The sequence below is a fragment of the Notothenia rossii genome (genome assembly GCF_949606895.1).
Source record: "Notothenia rossii genome assembly, chromosome: 10".
Classification (NCBI taxonomy): Eukaryota; Metazoa; Chordata; class Actinopteri; order Perciformes; family Nototheniidae; genus Notothenia; species Notothenia rossii.
The window spans coordinates 14,281,301-14,304,518 of record NC_136908.1 but is presented as its reverse complement, the minus strand read 5'-3'; the positions used below and the strand labels follow the sequence as shown (position 1 = coordinate 14,304,518).

The window sequence follows — 23,218 nt, the reverse complement described above, 5'->3', positions numbered from 1 at the left end:
TGCCCCCCTCCGTGCTGTCCCCTCAGAGGAAGTGGGAAAACGGGATAAGACCTCTGGACGCCACGCTGTCTCAATGATCCACACTGTTAATATGAGAGGAAAATAAATGTTTTAGGAAATGAAAAATATGAAGTTAACAAATAAAACACAGCTCAGGGGCAGTCATGGACGGTAGGTTTTCCTACAAAGTTAACTCAAATTAGCGTGTTAATAAAATAAGCTATCATGGCTTATACTTGCATATCCAAACCGAATCATGAAAGCCTGTTGGTAGAGTCAGGCACGCCGCACACACGAGTTAGTTTGAGTGTGTGCGCCGGTGTCTGAACACTCACTCACTGCTAGCTTTGTAGCTAACTGTTAGGCTACTTAGCTTGCATTGTTATGGATCTAAAGTTAGCAAAAGCTAACTTTCATAGCACAGCTTTACTTCTCACTTACCACAATAAAGAAACAGACCGTATAGTACAGCACAAACAACACAAATGATCAATACTTACATATATTTTCACTTGTAGTATTATAATAATTGAAATGCTGGTTCTTCTGCGGGTGTTCTATCCAAGCTCAGGCAGCCGCCGCACTGCAGCTGCCTGCATTATACAATCGCTGGAGGACTGGGCTGTCACTCAAAAACTGAGTAGCCAATGGGGACGCACCCCTGAAAGTCCCGCCCACCTGGGAGGTTTGTGTCAGAATCTCAAACAAAAATTGAGGGAGCGCAAAAGAGAAAGCTGCAGCGAGAGCAAGTCTGATCATCGAGAAAGAAGAAACAAGAACTGCAAACAAAAACCTATGTTAAAACAAAGAAAAAATACGTATAGTTTACATGATTACACAAATGATTTGTTTGCAGCTTATAGTTTTATTTTTGAAATGTATTTTATTTGGCTTGACTCAGTTTTTGTTTTTTTTGAACTCATAGTTTTGCTTTATTCTGAGAAAGTGTTGCTTTATCTTTATGATACAAAACTAATCCCATACTGCTGTGGTGCGGAGCGCATTAACCAGACTTTTCACAACGAAGCATCACTTCTTCTTCAAGGAAGGGAAGGTTTTGCAGTACGCAGTCTAGTGTCCCGCAGCTGCTGCCTCTCTGTTGGACTCCGGTACAGCACCTTACTCACGAGACGTTGTTAAAAAAAAATGGGTGGGGGGCGAACGCAGTAACCACTCCGCCAACGCACTGTCACCCCCGTCGTGCGGGCCGGATGAGAATGTCTGCCGAGCCGGATGTGGCCCGCGGGCCGCCAGTTGGTGGTCACTGGCCACCAGTCCGCTTGACGGCGGCGATGGGAGCAGTAATCCCGAGGGACAGCGTTTGAAAACCGACGTAATTTTAACAAATACCACGTTTTAACTTAATTTTTGTCCTACCGAGCCGGTGGGAACCAACGGATAAAAATGATGTCCGTTATTGAAACCGATTGCTTTATGTATTTCGCTTTTGGAAGTAATTTGTTGAAGGAAAGATTGCAACTGGCCAACCCAACGGCAATATTCTACTCTACCGGGCGACTCAAGGTAAAAAAAAAAAAACACATTATCAACATTACGAATACCGTGTTCAAGTAATGTGGGAATTGGCAAATTCAGTAGGTCGTTAAGTGGTTTCGAGCTACTGTGTGTGTGTTCTATTCTTAAAGTGGCAATGTGTGTACAGCAACCACTGTATGACACACACATAGCGTTCAACCATTCGTTGGTAATGCTGATTAGGCTACACTTATTTACACTCGCAACGATATAAACGCTTACGAGTCTAACCCATGATAGTCGTTTATCCTATGAATGCAATATTGACTTGTCACATGTGTTTGCTTAATGTCCGTGAATGTACCATGGGCTAAAGAGGGGACATTGAAATAAAAACTATTTAGCATGTTGTTTTAAATCATTTTAGTTACTGATGGTTATTTACAAAGTAAAGCCCAGTTTCTCTATAGCTAATTGGGTTTACATTTCATAGTTTGTTTACAGGTGCCCGTTTAACTCGGGACATCTCACAACTTAGTCTCATGTTAATGAGGGTAAAACTGGTAACCAACAACCTTACATAAAGGTATCTTTTTCTTTTGAAAGTGACCTGATAGATTATTTCAGAATGTTCCCACATGTAAATAAGTTATTTGAACACTGTGTCCATTTTGTATTATGTTACCCCATCTCAATGATTAGTTTTTCATCAGCTGTAACAAAGGGACATGCTGTGATTATCTACTGGGGACACTGCTGAAAACACAAACATAGCACATCTCTCTACATCACAGTGACATAAATGCATGTTGTTCAAAATGGCTCATCACTGTTCACAGCCTTTTGGCCTTTTACTCCCGTCCCTATCACCCCTCCCTGTGTGTGCAGGACTATAAGTTGAATTTTGGCCTGTACAATAAATATGTGGACAACATTTGGCACGGTGGAGTGGCCACCATTGAGTCCTGTCAAGGGACTGAGGTGTGGGGGGTCATTTGGACTTTGAGCAACGAAAACCTCCCGAGCCTGGACAAGTGAGACACTCATTAACCCAGCCTTTTTTTCAGTTCATTGTATTGTTGTTAACTAACTACAGTCTGGTTGTTCTCTTTATGTCCTCAGTCAGGAAGGGGTGAATGAAAGCTATTACTCTCCTCTTGAACTTTCAGTAGAGACTGACAAAGGACTCCTACTGTGCAGGACTTATCAGATGAACAATTTCCACGCCTGCCCTCCCTCGCCTCAGTACAAACAGGTGTGTGCATGCAAACACAACCATTTCCCAATACAACACACTAACACAATCATTTTCATATCAATTACTCACTTTGAATTCTTGAAGAAAGTTTTTTTTTATCTCATGCCTCCGGGGTGAACAAATGATCAATTTGGGGCTGTGTTTAACATCTGAGAAACTATATTATAACATCTGTTTCTCACACAACAATGCAGTATAATCTGAATCTCATTTATTCAGGGGAACGCTCAATACTTCCCAAAGAAGATTTTTTACAAAAACCTTTCTAAATATTAAACTTCTTCATAAACATTAGGCTACATGCAGGGATAAGTTGCCTTAGTTGGATGTTTTTTTTAATTAAATGGTTTCAGCGAAATTAGTATATGACTGGCCCCCCATTTTTTAAGTGTCCTTTATTTACCATGGAAATATGTACCAACAACAGTTTTCTTTAAAAATGCAAAGTGACACGGGGTGAGTAATTGATTTACAAGAAAAGGCCATTTTGGTGAAGTATTCCTTTTAAGCTACAACAGCAATGAGTGACACATTCCAATTGACTTAGTGCAATGTTTTGTGACTAAATTCACATGTGTAACAGAGTGTGTCTCTGCATGTGTTTCTTATCAGGTGGTGTAGTGGAGAGTTAGAGATAACTGTTGGCACTAGTTTTGTGTCTATCACTAGGTTCACCCAGGTGTGTCGGCCAGAACACCACTTTAGGCCAAAGGTCCAAAATAGAGGAAATGAGGAACTAAGATGAGGCTTGACTTCTTTACTTATTTAGGCAGACATACAGATATTTGTCTGTGTGTGGTTTTTCCTACAAGGGAAATAAACAAAATACAATCAATATAAGATAACTTATGCATACATAAATGATATACATAATAATGCCAAACCCTATAGAAATAATAATCTAGACAAGATATAATACAACATGTCTCCCTTCTCTTATCATCATAAACACATTAACATATAATGTCAAACACTCTTTACCACTTCCGGTTGGCGGGAAGCGGCAGCCGATGCTCTTATTGTGAAAAGCTACAGACATGCTACTTCCGGTAGCCGAGTAGCGGAGCAATAAATGAACTGTTAACACATAATATCTCACCTTTAACGCCACATAAACATTTATCCACATAAACTACATCCTATTACATTAATAATAGGTCTGTGCCACTCAACACGGTGTATATACCCCTAACTTTGAGACAGGAGTGCCGACTCACTTGACGAGTGATTTATTGAGCAGCCATAATAAACATGCACGCAGCATGCACCGATCACATGAGCATGGAGACTCTGCATTAAGCCACATCGGGACAGAAGTTATCACAATAATAATGAAGTGTAGAACAACATAACAGGCAGCACTGTGGACAAACACTCACGTTCATTTACGCACACAATACGAAGCTTAAGACGGTATAACTTTCCTGCAACTACTGACGCACATTACCCTCTGATGTGTGACGTCACCCAAAACACCCCTCAGCCCCTCCCCACTATGAAGGCACATATATATATATATCAATAACTTTGGGGCCTTTTCTACAGGTGGTGTGTTTGGGAGCCGAACAGAACGGACTCCCGGTGGATTACCTGAAGAGGCTGCAGGCCATTGAAACCAACAACTACAGCGGCCCCTCCTTACTTGATCAAATCACAACAGTCACAAAGTAATGATTGAACATTAACATTCTTAAAATTTGGATCAGTTTACAAATCTTCATGTTTGTAGCAGAATTGAAAACAAGATAAAGTACAGAATATATTTTAGGTTCCTAACTTCTCTTACTAGAAGTTTCTGGAGCTTTTGACCTGTATTTCCCAGTCTTTATTATTACCATAACCATGTAAGTAATAATGATATCATATAAATGAAGGATTATAAAGGTATGACATTGCAAAAACTGTGGGATTTAATTAACCGACTGTGGAAAAAGTTAGTAACTGCACCCTGAGGTTTAGGAACTAATATTTCTAAGGTCAAAACTGAATCAGATATGAAAATTAATCAGCACCACAATGTGTCCAGAAGGTGGTGATGTATTCACTCTAGTATCCTTATCTTTTATTTCCAGCTGCTGTTTTTAAACAATTACTGTATTTTATTCAATAACAATAGAAGATAACATGTACGAAACTGTGGAAATTGGTTATATTTCAGGATTACTCAGGGTAATATTAAACACTGAGTAACAAACACCCTTGAGACTCTCTCGTCATCCATTTTCTGTTATTCTCCTTTTGATGATCAAGGCATTGAGACGTTTTTAATTATATTCAAGGCCATTCATACACGTTCAAACTTGTTGAATTAAACACTGTTAAATTCAAAATAGGTTTTATTATAAAATTAAAATTAAAAACAATTCTCTGAATCATTTACGCAAAATGATTCCACTTTATTTGTTACAACACAGTGGTCACTCTTGAACATAATGATAGTTTGTAACTCTCCCAACATTTTAGAGCCTCTAGGAATTATAGAAAATACACATGTAGTACAAAAAAAAAACACTGTCCGGAGAACAGAAGATATATGGTGAACACCAACTAGCTTGTTTTATATTTCTAGGTAAATATTCCACACGTCTATGCAAGTATGTAGAATACACAATGGCACACATCTTAATTTCCTCTGACAATCAAACATAGGCCCATGCAAGAGAAATGTCCAGAGTTGTATAATAACCAAGAGTTTTACTGAGAACGTTTTCGAGAATTGGGTTTCAAAACTGCCATCTGCAGGAGTTGGTGAGCAAGAAACAATAGTGGGATGTGCAGTGAATGAACAAGGAAAAAAAACTAAATGCACATAACACAAATACCGTAATTTTCGGACTATAAGACGCACCTGAATATAAGCCGCAGCAGCGGCATACCACTCGGTTCCACTTCTACGCGCTACCTGTCTCACTCTTTTCCGGCCTCCAGCCTTTCCTGCTGGAACCCGTCGCTTAAAGGTGGGGGTCCGCGGACCGGCCATAGAGCCCATAGAGTTAAAGGTGTTGGCCTTTAGCTGTGAAAATACATAGATTAGCCGCACCGTTATATAAACCGCAGCGTCGAAAAATAGGGAAAAAGGAGCGGCTTATAGTCCGAAAATTACGGTAGGTCAAAATATGTTTTTTGAAAAAGGGTATAGTATAAAGTATAAACCAAGTCCTCTTAAAAGTGTCTGTACTTAAGTCTTGTTTTAAGCAGACAAGCAATGGTGGAATTGAAACACAATCTTATACAAATGGGCATAAATAAAAAGGTGCCAATAAAAGCAGCTACCAGGAAAAAATCAGTGCTCAACTTGAAGTCAGTAGCCATTGTTGAACAGATTGTAACCAGCTGAATACTGCTGCAGCACAACAGTTTGACACCATTTTATCCCGGACAACTCATCTGTATGGTTATATTCTCTGCCTCTATGATGAAATTGGGATATGGACCACTGACGACATACTGAAGTCAAACAAAGCTCTACTAATGTGGGCTACATTAAGAGACGGCCCTCACTGACAGGTTACGTGTTTGTTAGATAATACATTATGTGCACTGTATGTTGAGTTTCTCTAGTGACTGTCAACACAATAGGCCATCTTTAAATTATTCTGTAATGTATTATTAAGGGAAATCTGCATTAGCTGTGTTTTACATTTCCATTGGCTCCACCTCCGGTAACATATCAGTAGCTTTCTCCTTTCCACTTTCAACCATCGCCTCTGGTCCATCTTCACTGTTTTCCATCTGCTCTGTTGAATCAGTGGGCGGCCGCTTTGCTGTTTCGGCGTGCGGTTGCTCTGTGTTCTCTGCCGGCTGCTGTTTGGGGATCAGGAGATTGTGCTTAGTTTTTCTCAGCTCCGTCATGTTGAATCCGAGGAAAATGGCCGCCGTGTTCTTCTTGAGGTTCTTCATGCACTTGCTGCGCCTCTTGCTGAAGCAGGCCGCCAGCTCTGGCTTGCTGATGGACAGCCTCTTGCACAGCTCTTCGCTCTCCGTTTTGGACGCGTAGGGGTTCACGTTGAAGTACTTCCCAATGAAGTCTTTGCGCTCCTCACTGTCACGGCGGTCGGTGGCGGTGGGCTCCAACACCAGCTTCACTGTGGGGTCAATCTTAATCACAGGCTCGGGCGGGGGCAGCAACCTGTCCTGCTCTTGCTTCCTTCGCATGGCCGCCCTTTGTTCCCGCTCTCGTTTGTTGGTCTCCATGACCTCCCTCCATGCCGTCTCCAGCCTCTTCTTAGACTGCAGCTCTGCCTCCGTCTCTGGGTGCTCCGGGGCAGCGGGGGCAGCAGGGGCAGCGGGGGCAGGGCGGACAGCCTGAATCACACGGGCTGGAGCTATGCTCTTTGTCATAGTCATCCCTTGTGGCATTTGCAGAAAGTAAACCGGATGACTGAGCTGCTGGACTGGTTTGGGCGGCTGCGATGGAGCTGCTGCGGGTTTAGGTGGCTGCGGTTGTTTTGGTGAACACCGGCACCGCTGAATGTGAAGCATCACCGCCTGCTGGGTCACCTTCCCCGTATACACACCGTTGCAGTATATGCATTTGAAAGCCTCCGTCTTTAGGATGGCATGAATGGTTGGGGCTACCAAGTGTTTTTGCTTTAGGTGCTGAAGGTGATCGGATTCATTCTGAAACTTTTCGTCGCAGAAGGGACAATACGAGCTGTTGATTTTCGCAGGTGCCGAGCAGATTTCCGGCTGGCTGCTCGGCTGCAACTTGAAGAAGATAAGGTCGAGGGAACTTGTGACGAGGGCTAGATTCACCTCGGTGTCTCCTAGCACCTCTCTAGGCGCTGTGGTGTTGACATCAAAGTAGGGGAACAGGATTCCTCCAACACCTTTAGAGTAGACTCTGTACTTCTGCCTCAGGAAATCACAGTATGCCTTGCCGGTGGGATTGTGCTGCTTCACATGCTCAGTGAGCTGCTTGATTGAAAAGAACAAAGCGGAGCAGTACAAACAGTTCAGTCCATGCAGCAGGTGTTGGAAGACGCTTTTTTCTGATAGCAGAATTTTGCACGTTAGACATTTGACAGTTTTGTCAGGCATTTTCTTCAAGAACGCTGCACGTGCCGCCACACTTTCTGACTTGATGGCTGGGGCGGATTTAGTCGTGTGGGCGACCTCTGTATGCATATCAAAGACGTTGGAGGGGAAGAGTTCGTTGCAGAGCGGACAGGTGATCCATTTCTTGGTTTGTGGTACGGAGTTTTTCGCTTGCTCAACAGCCTTGGCGGGGGTGCTTGTGCTCTGAAAGGCAGGCTTTGCTACCTGCATGGGAGCAAAAGTATACGTGGGCATGCCGTTCATTTTGTTGCCAGTCGGGATAAGGTGACTCAGCAGGGACTCTGACGTCAGCATGGTGCCTTGCAGGGTCCCTTGGTTTGCGGGTGTGTTTTGTGTCACCAGAGCAGGCTGAGTTCCAGTCTGAGCTGCCACGTTGGACTGCGGTCCGGACTGGATAAAGATTTGCTGCGTTTGTGCGTTCTGTTTCAGTGGAGCAGGAGCTATAGCCATGTTAGACATTGCTGGAAGATTGACCATATTGGATCCTTGGGGCAAAGCACTTCGGAGGGATATCGTGGCACCAGGCTGGAGCAACCCTTTAGCTTCAGCGCTAGCTAGCTGCACTAGAGCCGATGCTTGAGGGGGAAGAAAAGCTTGGTTTGTTCCGGGGGCGCAGATCAGAGTGCCGTTGTTTGCAGCTGCTTGTAACTGCTGTAATGTCATCACCGTCCTGCCAGGTTGCCCGTTACTTGGGATAATCAAATTATTTTTGAACATTTGAGGCGGCTGCTGTGGTTTAGGAGCAATGTTTGGGAATGTCACAAACATGCCATTCCCGTTAGGCGTTGCTTTGGTGCTGCTGACTATCTTGTTCTCATGAATCAGAGCCTGCACCTGTGTGCTGACTGAATGGTGCGCTGGCTCGACCAGCATGTGATGCAACATTTGGTCAAGGTTTCCAGTATTCACTTTGCACACCTTGCAGCAGTAGACCTTTATATGACTAGCCCCATTAGGGTGTAATCTGTAACCGATATACTGTTCGGACAATTTGTCCAGGTGCTTGAGAATGACGTGCTTCTTCATCGTAAATATGGAGGAGCCTGGCCATCCACATCTGCGACAATAATAGCGCTCATTTCCATGTTTGGCAGCAGGAGGGGCCTCCTTCAGCGCTTTTATACAGCTGGAATGGAAGTACTGCATGTGTCTCATGACTACCTGGGGGTGTGCGATGAAGATGCACTTGGAACAAGGTGCCAGCGTGCAAAAGGACTGCAGATATACATGGCAGCGACTGATGTGGCTCCTGAAGTTGTAGAGGTTTCGTGATGAGTACTTGCATACGCTACAGCACATAGTTTGAGATCGATAAGGCCACTGAATAAAAAAGAAAAAGGAACAGTTAAAATGTGCGCAGTGTATCCCAAGCGTTCATAACATTTATATTGCGCTACACAACAAAGCAATATGAAAAGACTACGCTCCTCTTTCATAGGACAACATGATTCTCAACAGGTATGGGTTCACTAACAAGTCAGTATTTAATAATCAGCCTAGTTAACAATCATCCAAACGTGTCATATTCACCTTTTTCTGTGGTTTAAGATTGTATCCGTCTGTGACATCAAGCCAATCAGTTTCCTGATAGACCTCCTCCTCATCCGAGTCTCTCTCAGTGTTTTCATCGAGATCCTGCACAGCAAGAACACGCAAAAAAATGTTAATGTAAAATAAGTCTATTCAAAGTCATACATGGGAAGCCGTTGTAAAATAAACAACGCCATGCGGTTTAAACAATAGCAAGGCATCATAAAATGAATCACTCACCAATATTTCAACAATAATTGTTGCACCATTTTACTTTTGTAATCCTTTGCTGAGTTAGCAGTATTTGTTCCCATCTTCAATTTGTATTTATATCATCCATAGTAATCATTTTAGCTGCACCGTTTCCCTTTTTGAGAAGGCTCTTATAGTCACAATACCTGCACTGTAAATGACCTTATGTTTGCATTACTGCAATATTTTGTATTATTACCCCTTATTAGCACATAGTCTATTGTCAGAGCTCTCTAAGGTAGTTGTGTTAGTGACTAGACATTCATTTTATTGCTTTTGTTTTTATTATGATGTTTCTACTCTTGTGTGTTTACATTTCCCTCAGGATCAGTGGCATATATATATAATTGCAAGTTTATAATGCGTATCCTAAACGAATGTTATAACATTAACAACATTTCCATGAAAGTTATAATGTTCAGTTTTTGTTGAAACTCATTCAATTGTACGATTACTTGAGAGTATGTTTCACACTCTTTTGCATGCTGAGATGTTCAATATTTTGTATTTATTTCAATGAGTTTAGAGTACAAATTGAAAAGTAGCCAAAATTACTTTTAAATGTAATCAAGACTGCTCTAAAACAGCTCGAACTAAATCTGCATAAAAAAGGTGGGTTTTACTCTAATTATACTGGTACTTTTAGTTAAATGTACCTATTCAACTGATAACTGACTGCATGTTTCAAAAATGAAATACAAATAAGTGAAGCAGCTAAAATCCTGCTAATCCAACACTGCCATGAAGCCGTCTTGCTCATTTATTTGCAGAATAATCCGCAGAAAATCTCTGCGACGAGACATGACATCATATTGCCCAACCTCACTTGTTGCCATAACAACCAACGACCAAAAACCGTGTGAATGGCACTCCTTCAACGGGACCATCATCATCCTCCAACTCAAACCTGATTGTTACACGCTTTGAAATGTCTGTTACAATGTTCAGAATTACACAATAAAACAAACTACATCGACTTAAACTGTGAAACACATTACACACGGTGTTAAAGGATCATTATAACAATATGAATATATAAAAGATAGAAATATGAAAGCACATTTATCAAGCAACACTGAGACCATACACTAACACACGGAGGTAACAATGCAAATAAAAATAAATAAAGGCTAATTGAATTGAATTAGATGTAGAAAAGGATGTGAAACTAATGTAAAAGAAATACCACATAGACAAACAAATAAGACACCAATATGGGATGTGATGTCATATTAGGAAGACAGAGTGCCAATAGAATAATAATGTGCTTCAAAGACTGATGAACAGCAAACAACAAAGATATTTCTTAAGCCAACCTTTTTTACACAGAGTCTTCATCTGTAATGACATATATTCAGATCTGAACAAACATTGAAAGGCTTCTAAAATGTGTTTTCCAAGATAAAACCTACCTTTAAAAACTTCTGGCAGTCTTCCAGGCCGATCTCACCCAGGATCGTTTTCACCGCCTTGCGAGCCTTTCGGATCTTGCCAATATTTCCAACTGGATATTGATACATTATTCCTCACAGGCCCTGTAAAAGAAAACAAGCTTCAATGTTGTGGAGCATTAACACGAATAATGATTCTAAACCCTTAACCTTATAGGAGTGTTTCTTGTCATTGTAATGTTAAGCATCTCATAATGCAATTGTGCACAAAAGGAACTATATAAGGCTATGAGAAATATCACTTAATTATTTGTTTATACAATGCAAATATAAAATGACGAGATTATTGCAAAGTGACTTTGTTTGCCTTTTCCATTCTATCCCATTTCATTTTTTTATATTCTTCTCAATCACAAAATCTTTACAATTGTACGGCGGCAGTAAAAAGTGGAAATAATTTGACTCAAGTACTGGTTACTATTTAGACGTTGACTGGTAAATCTTGTGACTTTGAATGAACTCAAGGTACATATCCTTACTAGCCAGCATAAATGTCCACAATCCTATCATCTTTACTATGTTTACAAAAAGCCTAATAAACACCTAGTGCCAGTCAACATGCACACACCCATGTTTATTTAAGTATTTCATGTGTTCTTTATATTCAAATTCATGCAGGATTAGGGCTTTGCTATATGAAGAGGTTCTGATTTACTGTATTCATGTGCTACAAAGGCAACTATTACTGCACATGGACAGCTGTATTGGCCCATTTACAGAAATGTCCATTTATGTGCCGCCTAAACTGTATAAATAGTTATTGTAAGAAGGATGAAGTAGTACAATTAATAACTCCAGCATAAATATATCATCCCATCCGATGTTCTGCTATAAACAATGAAAACAACGGTATGTCTGCATCCTATTATATATTTTGTATATTTACAAATACGAACTGTTACTATGCAACAGCTGACTTTACATGGTCAGTCTCCTTATGAATAATACATACTGGGTGATAAAAACAACTTTTGTAGCAAGTTAAAAGTGTTTGGATCAACGTTAGATCAGCTTCAAACTAGAACCTTTCCATCTGTGCTGGCAGGGCTCATCGTCAGGCTTCTGTATCAAACTGAGTCACTGAGCCTCTGGCAGCACGGGCAGCTGTGCGCCGCTCACGCACTTACTTCCTACTCCAGGATGCACACAGTCTCATCACAGTTATTTACCTCGTCCAATCTGCGGTGTAGATTTACGTTAGTTGTCGCTGTGCCTCCTCTGGTAGGGCTTCCACCGGCCCTACAATGTGTGTGTTTCCGTCAGCTGCGTCTGCCACCAGCGCTGCCCACTGATCCTCATCCGAGCTGCATCCTCCGTACACACACACCGATGGGTTCACACTGTAGTGAAATAAGAAATGCGATGTTCGCGAACACGCTCCAGACCGAGGTAAGTTATATTTGGTCCAGCTTTTGTCCCTTTCTTCCCCTGTTGAGGAAAAAATGGCGCTCAAGTTCAGGATCTGACGTAGTTGTCCTGCTCATTTGCATACAGCACAAACTGACCAATGGGAGGCTTCTCAGCATTAAAACTAAATCACTTTGTATCCTTTCACCACGACTGTCAGCCATCGTTTAATTGTGACCAGTTGATACATTTAGTGGTTCTGTTTTGAATTTCATGTAATAAATCACTTGTTAAGTCTTATTCTGTATTCTACAAGGGATAGCTAGTTTAGGGGGCGTGGCTAATGCCTTACTTCCCTACCCCCTACCGGCAGTCACGTGGTACATGAGAGAGGCTGACCAATGAGCTGTCGAGAAAATGAGCTAAATGGGTGGGGCATTGTCTGGTGACGTCATATCATGCTACTTTTTCTAGCCAATGAAATTGAACCTCCATTTTGATAGGAGAGGAAATTAGATTGACCATTGAGAAGTCTTTTAGCTAGCATTGGAGAATATTTAGGAACTTTTAATGTGTTTCACGACTACCAAAAAAAAAAAAAAGGCTAGCTAGCGACTAAAAGTAATGAACACTAATAGCGAAACTTCAATTTCAAACTTCATCCAATCAATTTTATGATGAAGAATTTTAACGCTTAACCCCAAGGTGACTTTGATGCAAACCAAACCCAAACGTCTAAACTATCAATTAGCCTGCGCACAAAAGGTCGGTTTGTTGGGATAAAAAATCCAATAAAAAAAAACTACAATGTGGCGGTAACTCAAATTTTTATCCTGTTCGTTGTGGACTCATAACCTACAATTTCTTGCATTACCTATCTCTGTACGACGTTTCACTACTCAATAGTTCTATGAGATATTTTACATTACAACATCAGACATCATTACAATGCTTTATCGGCAATAATGTGCTGTAATTAGGTTTGAATGCGGGAGTAAAGCCAGCAATGCAATGTTGCGTCACCTTTTCAACAGTCCTTAAATTATTCCACATCTTTCAAACATAATTGGTTTTAATCTACATTTAAAGCCAAAAACACAGTTTTGCGTAAGCCTTCCCACATCGAACATTCACACTACATTTATTCTCAGGAATTGACATCTCTAGTTGTGCATTACAATTATTTCACATATGACAACGGTATTTTTGATATACCTTTATAACTTGCCTACTGGAAATGCTTTTCCTTATTTCTGTGGCATAAAGCAGTTTGGTGTTCAAGTGACGTTACAACCTTATTTGAAATTGGACAAACAAGATCACATCTCATTGTGCCCTTTCTGCTCAGGAAATGCACACCTTGATGACTTAATTTTCTGGGCACAAAGAGGATCAACAGGGGACAGGTAAGGGTCCACATTCATAATGGCTACACTGCAGCAAGACTGCTGAAGGACAACTGAGGTAAATGACATCATCTCTGACACCCAAATTCCATAAGAAAGGAAAAAATATGTTTTTGAATGTCATATTCTGAATTTTAAAACCAGTACAAGATCATACCACCGATCAGAATCCATCACCACTTTCATTCAGTTTTCCCATTCACAGTGAATATGCTCTGAATCAAGTTGCAATTTCAAATGTGCCAGGTCTATGTTGTAACCTTGTATTTGTAAAGTAAATTGTATCAATGCTTCTTTGATATGTGTGCAGTGTGTCTTTTTATCTTGCGAGTTGCCAAGTATATCACCTGTCTCCATTCATCTGTAAATCTTATTCTTAATTGAATAACCATGGGGCCATCATCTTTAGGAAACACTTCTACACAATGAGACACTTAATTGTAGCAATAATGGCTCCTCTTAGAGAAGTGTCTGAGCTGGGATCCTCTCACATTCAACAACAAGGAAATTACCCAGTGACTGTCATTCATTTTGAAGCAGAAGAAATCAATGGCTTCACATTAGTCCTTGATATTTTAATGATGTTTAAAATCTAAAGCTGCATACGACAGGATATGGCATTGCTGGTATATAAATATCAGCAGTAAATAATGCTTTTTCAATCAAGCAAGGCTCGTACTGAAGGCTTTACAAGCAGGTGAGAGCTGAGTTTTATTCAGGGGCGGGTAGGACATGTAAACTCAGTTCATGCTTTAGTGGAAAATACCCCAAACTTCCATTCTCCTCACTAGCCCGCAGGTCACTGACAACCTGATTTGACCTTTCACCTCTAAAGAGAGATAAGATGCTATCCCTGTTTGTGAAGGGTTTTAAAAGTTAATTCAAGCAGTTAAAAAGGCCTAACTCAAAACTTTCCAGACAAAGCCATTATCGTGATTTCTAAATTGTAACTTTAAATGCACAAGAACAAGAAATTCCCTCAAGATTAGTTTCGTCCCAATCCATGTTTAACGTGAATTTATTTGATTATATTTTACCAACAGTGTATATTAACTGTGATTGTATGTTTTTAGCATTAACTAATGCTTAGCTATCCCTGGTATAAGCTTGTGTAGACAGTTTGTCAAAAATACATACTTTTTTTTTTAGGAGTATCTTTAAATTCTTAACCTTGCAGACAAAAGTTTTAATGACTTTGTACTAACCCTGCTAGCATTAACCCAACCCAACACATTCAAATACTTTATTTATCTACTATTTCGATGATTCTGCCATAACGGAGGGCTCATTCCTGACCGCTTATACCTGAGCCCAAGCATCCCTAAAAAACTGTAATAGATTGTCTTTTATACAATCACAACAAACACAAGGCCCATAGCAGATCAGACACGTGTTGTTAGCAACAGTGAATACTTCATGTGAAGGAATCTAAAGTCAAAATCAAAAGATCACGCAGACACAAGATGAATGATTTCAGTCAGAAATGTATTAAATTAATCACTTTTCATTACTTTAACAAGCACAATTTACAATTGTCAAAAACAGGCTATGGTCCATTAGTGCCTTAGACGAGCAAGTCATTAATACATTAGTCATGTGTTACACACAAGGGCAGGAGTTTTAAAAACTGCAGTTAAGTCAGGTCACCTTATCAGACATTTAGTTGTACATGAGACTGTGTATCGTGTCCCTCATAACTTAAGAGGCATGAGGAAAAGTCTAGAAAGTTGTTTTCATTTGCACGGCCTCAGATAGAGGTGTGTGTGTGTGTGTGTGTGTGTGTGTGTGTGTGTGTGTGTACAGCTAGAATGTCTCTTATTTGGGAGATAGATGAGTTGAGTCGACATCTGCCACATACAGATAGTTAATGTTCTAGCACTCTTCAGAAATATATCTTTTGCTGGTTTTCAGATCCTATAGAACAAGGAATAATAATCCCATGGCAAGACACACTCATATGAAATCAGAACGGAGCCGTTAAATCTCACGGTAATAATTTAACCTACAAAATATTTTGTGCATTTTAAACTGGATCAACCTCTCCTATTAGAGGCAAGGAGTGCATTTGGGTGACTGCAGCTTCTCTGTATCTCCGACAGCATTTCCTTCATGCCTTTCGAGTAAAGGGAAACCACTGAGGTCACAAATGGTAATCACAGCACAATCCATGTAGCGTTAAAAAACACACTTATATCTTATCAGGAAAAACACTGTTAGATGGGCCACAGCATAATACCTCGGCAAAATACACATAAAGACGGAGCTTTAAATCTGCCCCAGTAATATCTGAATCCAATAAATAAAAATGCATTGCGGTGAGCTGCAATAAAGACAGGTTACATCATTGTCATCATTTCATTTAAACTATGCAAAGTGAGGGGTCTGAACCAAGGTCAGAATCCACACGAGGCATTGCTGTTTTTAAAAACTTCAAAAATCATCTACAGAAAAAATGTGTTGATGTTGGACAGACACAGGATTTACACGACTGTCAACAGGTAATCAATAGAGAACACGATTTGAATCAAGTGTACATTTTGTAAACTGGATTTGATTTAGGAAACAAACCCCCCCTCAAACATGTTCGGAGGGGGTTCGATCTCCAAAGAGTTGTCCATTTTGTTGCATATTGTCTTTTGAGCTGGAGTTCTTTCAGCTGAAAGAAGTCTGTAGGAGGGAGGAGCGAGAACGGGAAGATTATCTTCCAGATCAAATTTTAGACAATTGAGGTATCAAATAACCAATTGTTTCAAATTTCGAGGAGGTACAAAAAAGTCAAATTCCTGGAAGAAATAATAGGACACTGCATTTTCCAAGTTGGCTGGAATGTTGACTAATTTAGCCCCTTGTCCCAAAAACCTCACTGACCCGTCCTCTCACATAGTGGAAGGAGGGGCTAAGGAGGATCTGTGCAATATGTAATGGGACAGGGGCAGAGGGTAGTTACGCACTGTACTCGACCAGGGAGAAATTCTTCATGGCGCTGTCCAGTGTCACACCGGCCTCCTGCATTTCGTACCTGTGGGCAAAACAAAGCAATAGAATCAGTTCTCTGTAAAACATCACATTCCTGCTACACCTGTATGAGTAGTGAACCTGACATGCTGACTCACCAGTCACAGGTGGAGACGGTGTAGTAGACGGGCAGCTGGGGGGTGTTGGAGAGGCAGCTGAACTCCTCCAGGCCACACACTCCCATGTTGGAGAAGCAGAGCCAGTCTCCCACACTGAGCTCAGGCAGCAGGCAGCGCTCCACCACCTGGTCCAGCTGATCCAGGGTCGGGCCCCACAGGCTGCTGGGAAACACTCCCTCCTCAGCGCACAGCGCATGCTGGTGAGGAGAAAACAGTGTCATTAAAACAGGCAACGATCTCTACAGTCCCTCATGCACATGGTAAATAATACTATAAGAAAAGCAAAATCTATATGATTACAGATGGCAACAGAAGAAATGATTTGCAATACAATGACAAATAAAAATAACTAATGCATCAATATTTACAGACTGTATTCCTGTGGTAGCTAAAGGGGTTCTTTTTAAAACAACTAGAGCTGCTATCAGATTCATCATTCAATCCAGGGTGCGGTTGACTCCTGGATGGAAGGCCACTCACCTTGTGCACTGACGGGACAGCGATGGACTTCCCCAGCAGCTTGTGGCTGAATGGGCCATAAACACCCTCATTCATGTAGTACAGGAACTCGGTGTCTTCGTGGTTCACACCTGTGTAAATACAGTGTGCAATCACGTCAGAAATACAGAAACATGCCTACAAATGGAATACTTGACCTCTGTTGGCTTTGTTATGATTATGCAACACTCCTATACAACACAGAGAAGCTGAGTAACTTACCTTGAGTGAGTCTGTCCCAGTGGCGGGTCTCCACCTTTTTGCCGATCACGCTGACAGCCAGGCTGAAAGCTGAGGCCACGTAGAACCTGCCCGGCTGGGCCAACACTTGCACTCCGGACATGGGGGGGAAGTAAGCATCGAGGAGCGGCCTGACTGCAGACTCAACCTGCACACACAAGGTTACAACACATGTGCACTTAGATGACATCTTTACTTTCAGACCTTAAAGCTGTAATAGTTGCTAGTAGCATGGGATGCTGATGATATTGCTATAGCTTATGTTATATCATTTTGTATATTATTATATATATCCACATGTCAAAGTGTTGCTTTTTCACTTGTGTACTCTTCAGTTAGGGGTTTATGTTTTGGGGCAAGTCTTTGCTGAACGTGTAAATGTATTGTTATTTGACAGTCTAATAAATGCGTCCCACACATATCACAGCCGTTTACCACTTACCTGTTGAAGCTGAAACTCTAAGCCGGTAAATCCACCACCAATGTCCAGGATGTTCATGTTGAAGCCCAGATCCGCCTGAACAGAAACAGCAAACAGTCAGTTTTTACCCTTAATGAAGCGGAAATTACAAATGATAAAAGGGTATTCAGGAGACAGGGGGAAAGGTCTCATATCTACCAGATTAAACACTTTATAATGAAGATGTTTCCCCCCAGACTCACCCCCATGTCAAACACACAGCGGGCATCTGACAGAGCGTGGGTGTAGGCCTGCTGCAGGTCCTGGCAGGAGCTGGGGATATGGAAGGTCACCCCCACCACCTGGACTCCAAGGTCCTTAGCGGCTTCCAGCAGGTGCCGGCAGCTCTTCAGAGAGAAGCCAAAGGCCATGCTGGTCTCAGCCGCATGGGCCTCAGTGGTCAACTGCAGCAGCAACCTGGAAGAGACAACAACAAATCAAATAAAGTACATGAGCCAGAGATCTAAAAGATAAGTAAAACATGGATATAAGCAAAACTTGAAGTTTGTTTGACAGTAACAGCACCCAATTGTCTGTTTTATATATAGTTTAGAGTGCAGGTGGATTAAAAGCTAAGGGAAAGGGTTTGCTGCCTAATTGGATCACTTACTTTGCACTCGGGTGCAGGCGGGAAATCTTGGACAACTCTGCCTCGTTTTCACACACAAGATGCTGGACGTTGTTCTTGGCAGCGTACTTGATGAGTGCCAGCTGCTTGCAGACGCCTGATAGGATGATGCTTTCTGGGGGCACGCCCTGCTCCAGCACCAGGCTCATTTCAGTCTGCAGGGAAAAGGACAAACGTTGAAGACATGGACACAACATCTAACAGACCCAACTCAACAATCAAAGGGATAATGAGTGTATTACAGAAATTGAAAAGTTAACAGTCATCAGCAGAGAAGTGATGACTTGAGTGCTTGTAATGTCATTTCCCCAAATATCAAATGCTTTCATGAGAGGATGAGGCACCGAGCTTTTTTAAAGACAAACGGAGCTACCTGAATTTGAATCTGTGATGTTTAAAGCTCACCTTGTTAGCACAAACGAAGCCCAGGCCCAAAGAGGCCAGCACCTCGATGACTGCTGGGCTGCGGTTGCACTTGACTGGGTAGTAGGGCTGGAGCCGGGGCACCGCACTCTGCCAGCACACATGCCTCCTCATCAGGGCACCGAGGTCACCCACCACAAACGCACTCTTCTCCACCTGGGAACACAAGAGGTGGTGAGGGCTGCACAGAGAGCAAAAAGCAACTGGCCAAACCAAAGTGTGCTGAAGTACAGGAAAGCCATTTCAGGCATTTTGGGAATCTCTTGCACTTCAACTCAAGGACATTTAAAGGCTGGGCAGCAGAACTTACCAGAGCCTGCTCACAGATGTGTCCGTCAATAACATTTTCAAGGGTCACTCCTCCCTCCAGGAGTTCAACGATGTAGCTGGGATTGTCAGCAAGTCCTTTCATCTCAACCGTATTCCGTTAAGCCGACAATCATATAGGACAGATAAACAAGTCAAGGGGTCACGACTGAGCCAATGGGGTCCTGCCGGTATGCAACAAACTGAAAAAATAGAGGGAGACACAAAAAGAACTTCAATAACACCATAATAAGCTTTGTTTTTGTTAGATATTTAATCAGGCATTCATATGGCTGATTAACTAGTTGCATTTCCACTGTTTAAAACCAACAACTAGTCATTAATGACTAATGTTCCATTTAGGCACACAGATCAATAACTCTACTTTCTTTATTGTATAATAATTAAATGTGTAAAGTCCACACACCCACTTGAGCTTTTATCAAAATCTACTAAACCCATATAAACATGTTTAATCACACCATGGTTTGTATGCCAAATTCCACACAGGCCACAATCCGGCTGGACTTTGCTTCAGGTGTGTGTTTGTGTGCATAATTCAATTCAATCTTTATTTCAGACTCAAGGTCCATATCACATACAAAATGACAAGATACACATCAATAAGCAAGCCAGGTGTTTGGTGTGTAAAAGAGACACTGTGTCACTCACATGGACAAGTCAGGAGATGGACCTGTCCCACTATCAGCTAGGATCCCAAGGTGGCTCAGCGTTGAAGTCAAACTGCTCCCGGTATAGAGCGGCCCCTAGGCCCACTGGGTAGCGCTCATACACCTGTGCAAAGACAGGGGAGCCCTGAAGAACAAACACATGATATCAGATACAAATACATAAGAGTACACTGTACATAAAAGGGAAATACATGTATTAGGTATTTATCACAACCAAAATCAAATGAAATGCAGTGTCATGGCTAGGCGTGTGAGTCATTTTGATTATTATTTCATTACCACTATTATCTATGGTTTCACATTTGTTGTCACCGAGGTCAAAACTTCACCAGCGTAATAGATAGCAACTCTCGCGACCGTTTACGTGACACCTAGTACATTATTATTATTAAATATTATCTATGCCAACTGTGTATAATCGGAAATAGCACACTACACATTATGTCACACTTGTCTATGAATTAAACACGGGTGTGTTGTTATGCAAATGTTGTCACACATTGAAAATTGAGATATTGTTATTATTATTATTAATAAAGCACTGCGTCCGCAAAACAAACATGAAACGCTAAACCAGACTCTAGTCATTAACAGTGAAGCTGTCAGAGTGAAGCTGCATGGAGCACAGGAAACGCCATGGAGAGGAAACGGAGATATTCTGGGCTCAGAGAGCTGCTAATGCAAGCACGTCGAAGGAAGCTTATATTAGCATTCTGTTATAACCCTCAAACAAACCCAAATACGGACATAAAATAATTAGAAACATTTTTGGGTTAACGCTCATATCGTTTGATAATATACTAATACAAATAGATCCAACATTAAGACATTTCAAGTGACACATAATCCAATGAATCGGCCTGTCATGTATGGCTCAGAAGGGAGAAAGAGCAGCCCGCCATGTTACGTCCGCCCGCTGAATCCAAGCAACTCAACCGTAAGTGTTTCGCTTTACTTACGTGAGATAACGGCCAGAATGATTCGGAAAATCGTCTTCTCTTTTTCGGCGGAATTTTCAAAGAGTAGTGGGCCCAACGATGTAAGAAAGAAAGAGGGCCGTTGTTGATGCCATATGGTAAAATGACGGACTCTGGTCGGGTGAATATCGTCTTCTCTCTCTGCTGACGGTTGTGGAGGACTGGAGCTCAGCAAAGGAAGTGGGAAAAGGTAATCAACTGCCATGGGCGGGGCCTATCGTCAGTTCCACCAATCAGCTTTCTTCCTTTCTGTGAACATACCACCAAATAAGTATTTCCGAATATCTCACAGGCCGCGGTAAATCTGTGATGTTTATTTTGGTTACATAAGCGTAAACTTTTCCGTAGATGGCCAGTCGTCACAGTCAATCAGTCAAGACTACCGCTGCTCCAGATGTTTGTGTAGGAAAATTAAAACCAAGAGACACGTTTGTGTTTACATGTGTGTGTCACTATCTCCCTCAGCGAGTTATGTGAAGGTTTTTGGTTATAACTTGTGACGTTTTCCCCTTATTTATGTAGTTATTTTTCTTTTAATTCATCTATTTTACATTTTACAAAATTATACCTATATGGTACATACTATTTGTTATTACTTTGTATATACTGCTCTTTAAAAATACTCCTGTTCAAGTTAAAGTCCCTCATTTAATAAAAATATGACTAAAAGTAAAAGAAATACCAATCTGACAGGTAGGCCTATATAAAATAGTAAAGTTAAAGTACATTTTGAATGAATGAAAAATAATAGGTCCTTTCAGAGGGTTATATTATTTACAACATATATAAATAAATAAAAAAGTAATTTGTCAATAATGGAGATAAAGCTAAAATGAACTGCGCTGTAAACAATGGTGTGGCACTTTCATAATAAAGGAAAGCCAAAAACATACAAAATGTGCTTCTGCCTCTAGGTGGTTGATATGTTGACCCTATTTCTTTCTGCTTTGTGGAATCTGGGGGATTAAGATTCAGCAGCTGGTTGAACTTTTGGTTTTAGACCTTGAGGCAAACTTTGTCAACCAAGATAATTTAATGTTTTCTGAAATGAAGTTTGATCGGAAGTAATTAATTTTGAAATTGTATCTTGTCAACATGGTGGTCAGGAGTTCAGTACAACACTAAAAAACTGGCACATAAACTCAGCCTGCAGCTGTGATATTAGTCGTATGACTTGTGTGTCTGTGACACTGGAGCAACACGCTGCATGGCTTCATCTGTTTGTCTGTCCTCTAGCTCATATCTTTGTTTTATGACAGTCACTCTAAGGGACACTGTGTTCACAAAAAAAAACATGGCCCAGAGAATCTTTCAGTCTTAACAACAAGAAAAAGTCTTATATGAACGACATACTTATATTTTAAATGCTCTCAGAGGGCTAGCCTTATATATGTTTAGAGACCAAGTGACTACATTAAATGTATGGATTCATGCAGTTCAGTCATGCTGGCCCTGAGGTACAAACTACAGGAATAGCTGCAGAATATCAAATTGGGCCATACAGTTCACATTTCTGAGAAACACGATTTCAGTTAGAACTGGCTTCTAAATCAATTTGGAGCTGGGACATTCAATCCAAGGCTTGTTTGGAAAGTAGTTGTGTGTAATGTTATAAACACAAGATAAATTGCTTAACACACCCGAAAGTCATAGACAAATACAAATAAAAACAAGGTGTGCAGTAGAAAAGGGAAATAAATTAATATATTTATTATAAAAATCCTTATTATATTCTAATAATCATTGATTGTGCCTTTTTAGATTTATATTAGTTTTTTTCTTCAGCTTTAGTTTACAGAATTAGGATTGTGCTGGTAAAGTTATCAAGGTTGGTAAACATTCAAGTTTGTTTATTATTTTAAGTGGACATGCTGTTCCTTATAATGATAAACACCAGCATTTTCAATAACGCAACACAATGAAAATAAATACAAATATATATGTGCTTCAAGGTTCATATCGGGGTCCACGAGGCCGGGACTAAATTAAATGTCGTGCTTCAGTTCCGCTGAGTTCAGTTAAAAGCCTTGACTGTCATCAGGAAGGAAACTCAATTTGCCCGGAGTAAAATATATCAACAAC

At 41.0% G+C, this 23,218-nt stretch overlaps 3 protein-coding genes and 1 long non-coding RNA gene across 4 annotated transcripts; 2 read left to right on the top strand and 2 right to left on the bottom strand.

The window, feature by feature from the left end:
* The first annotated feature begins 1,252 nt into the window (after window positions 1–1,252).
* Window positions 1,253–4,932, top strand: ggcta (gamma-glutamylcyclotransferase a). The gene is made up of 4 exons (XM_079654465.1): window positions 1,253–1,524; window positions 2,365–2,510; window positions 2,599–2,731; window positions 4,280–4,932. The coding sequence occupies exons 1-4, from the start codon at window positions 1,405–1,407 to the stop codon at window positions 4,403–4,405; spliced, it is 525 nt and encodes a 174-aa protein (XP_079510591.1). The 5' UTR covers window positions 1,253–1,404; the 3' UTR covers window positions 4,406–4,932.
* Window positions 4,933–5,092: 160 nt separating this feature from the next.
* Window positions 5,093–12,480, bottom strand: adnp2b (ADNP homeobox 2b). Its single transcript, XM_079654460.1, has 4 exons — window positions 12,195–12,480; window positions 10,987–11,109; window positions 9,323–9,427; window positions 5,093–9,112 (listed from the first exon to the last, which is right to left on the bottom strand). Exons 2-4 carry the CDS (start codon window positions 11,092–11,094, stop codon window positions 6,371–6,373), a joined length of 2,955 nt encoding a protein of 984 aa, XP_079510586.1. The 5' UTR covers window positions 11,095–11,109; window positions 12,195–12,480; the 3' UTR covers window positions 5,093–6,370.
* LOC307021931 lies at window positions 12,295–16,621 on the top strand. The gene is made up of 2 exons (XR_013803272.1): window positions 12,295–12,414; window positions 13,721–16,621. It is a non-coding gene; the product is annotated as an uncharacterized lncRNA (long non-coding RNA).
* On the bottom strand, window positions 15,245–21,316 carry azin1b (antizyme inhibitor 1b). The gene is made up of 11 exons (XM_079654464.1): window positions 21,119–21,316; window positions 20,140–20,283; window positions 19,472–19,670; window positions 19,144–19,317; window positions 18,721–18,893; window positions 18,314–18,527; window positions 18,093–18,167; window positions 17,633–17,798; window positions 17,393–17,502; window positions 16,892–17,109; window positions 15,245–16,797 (listed from the first exon to the last, which is right to left on the bottom strand). The coding sequence occupies exons 3-11, from the start codon at window positions 19,571–19,573 to the stop codon at window positions 16,722–16,724; spliced, it is 1,308 nt and encodes a 435-aa protein (XP_079510590.1). The 5' UTR covers window positions 19,574–19,670; window positions 20,140–20,283; window positions 21,119–21,316; the 3' UTR covers window positions 15,245–16,721.
* Window positions 21,317–23,218: the final 1,902 nt, after the last annotated feature.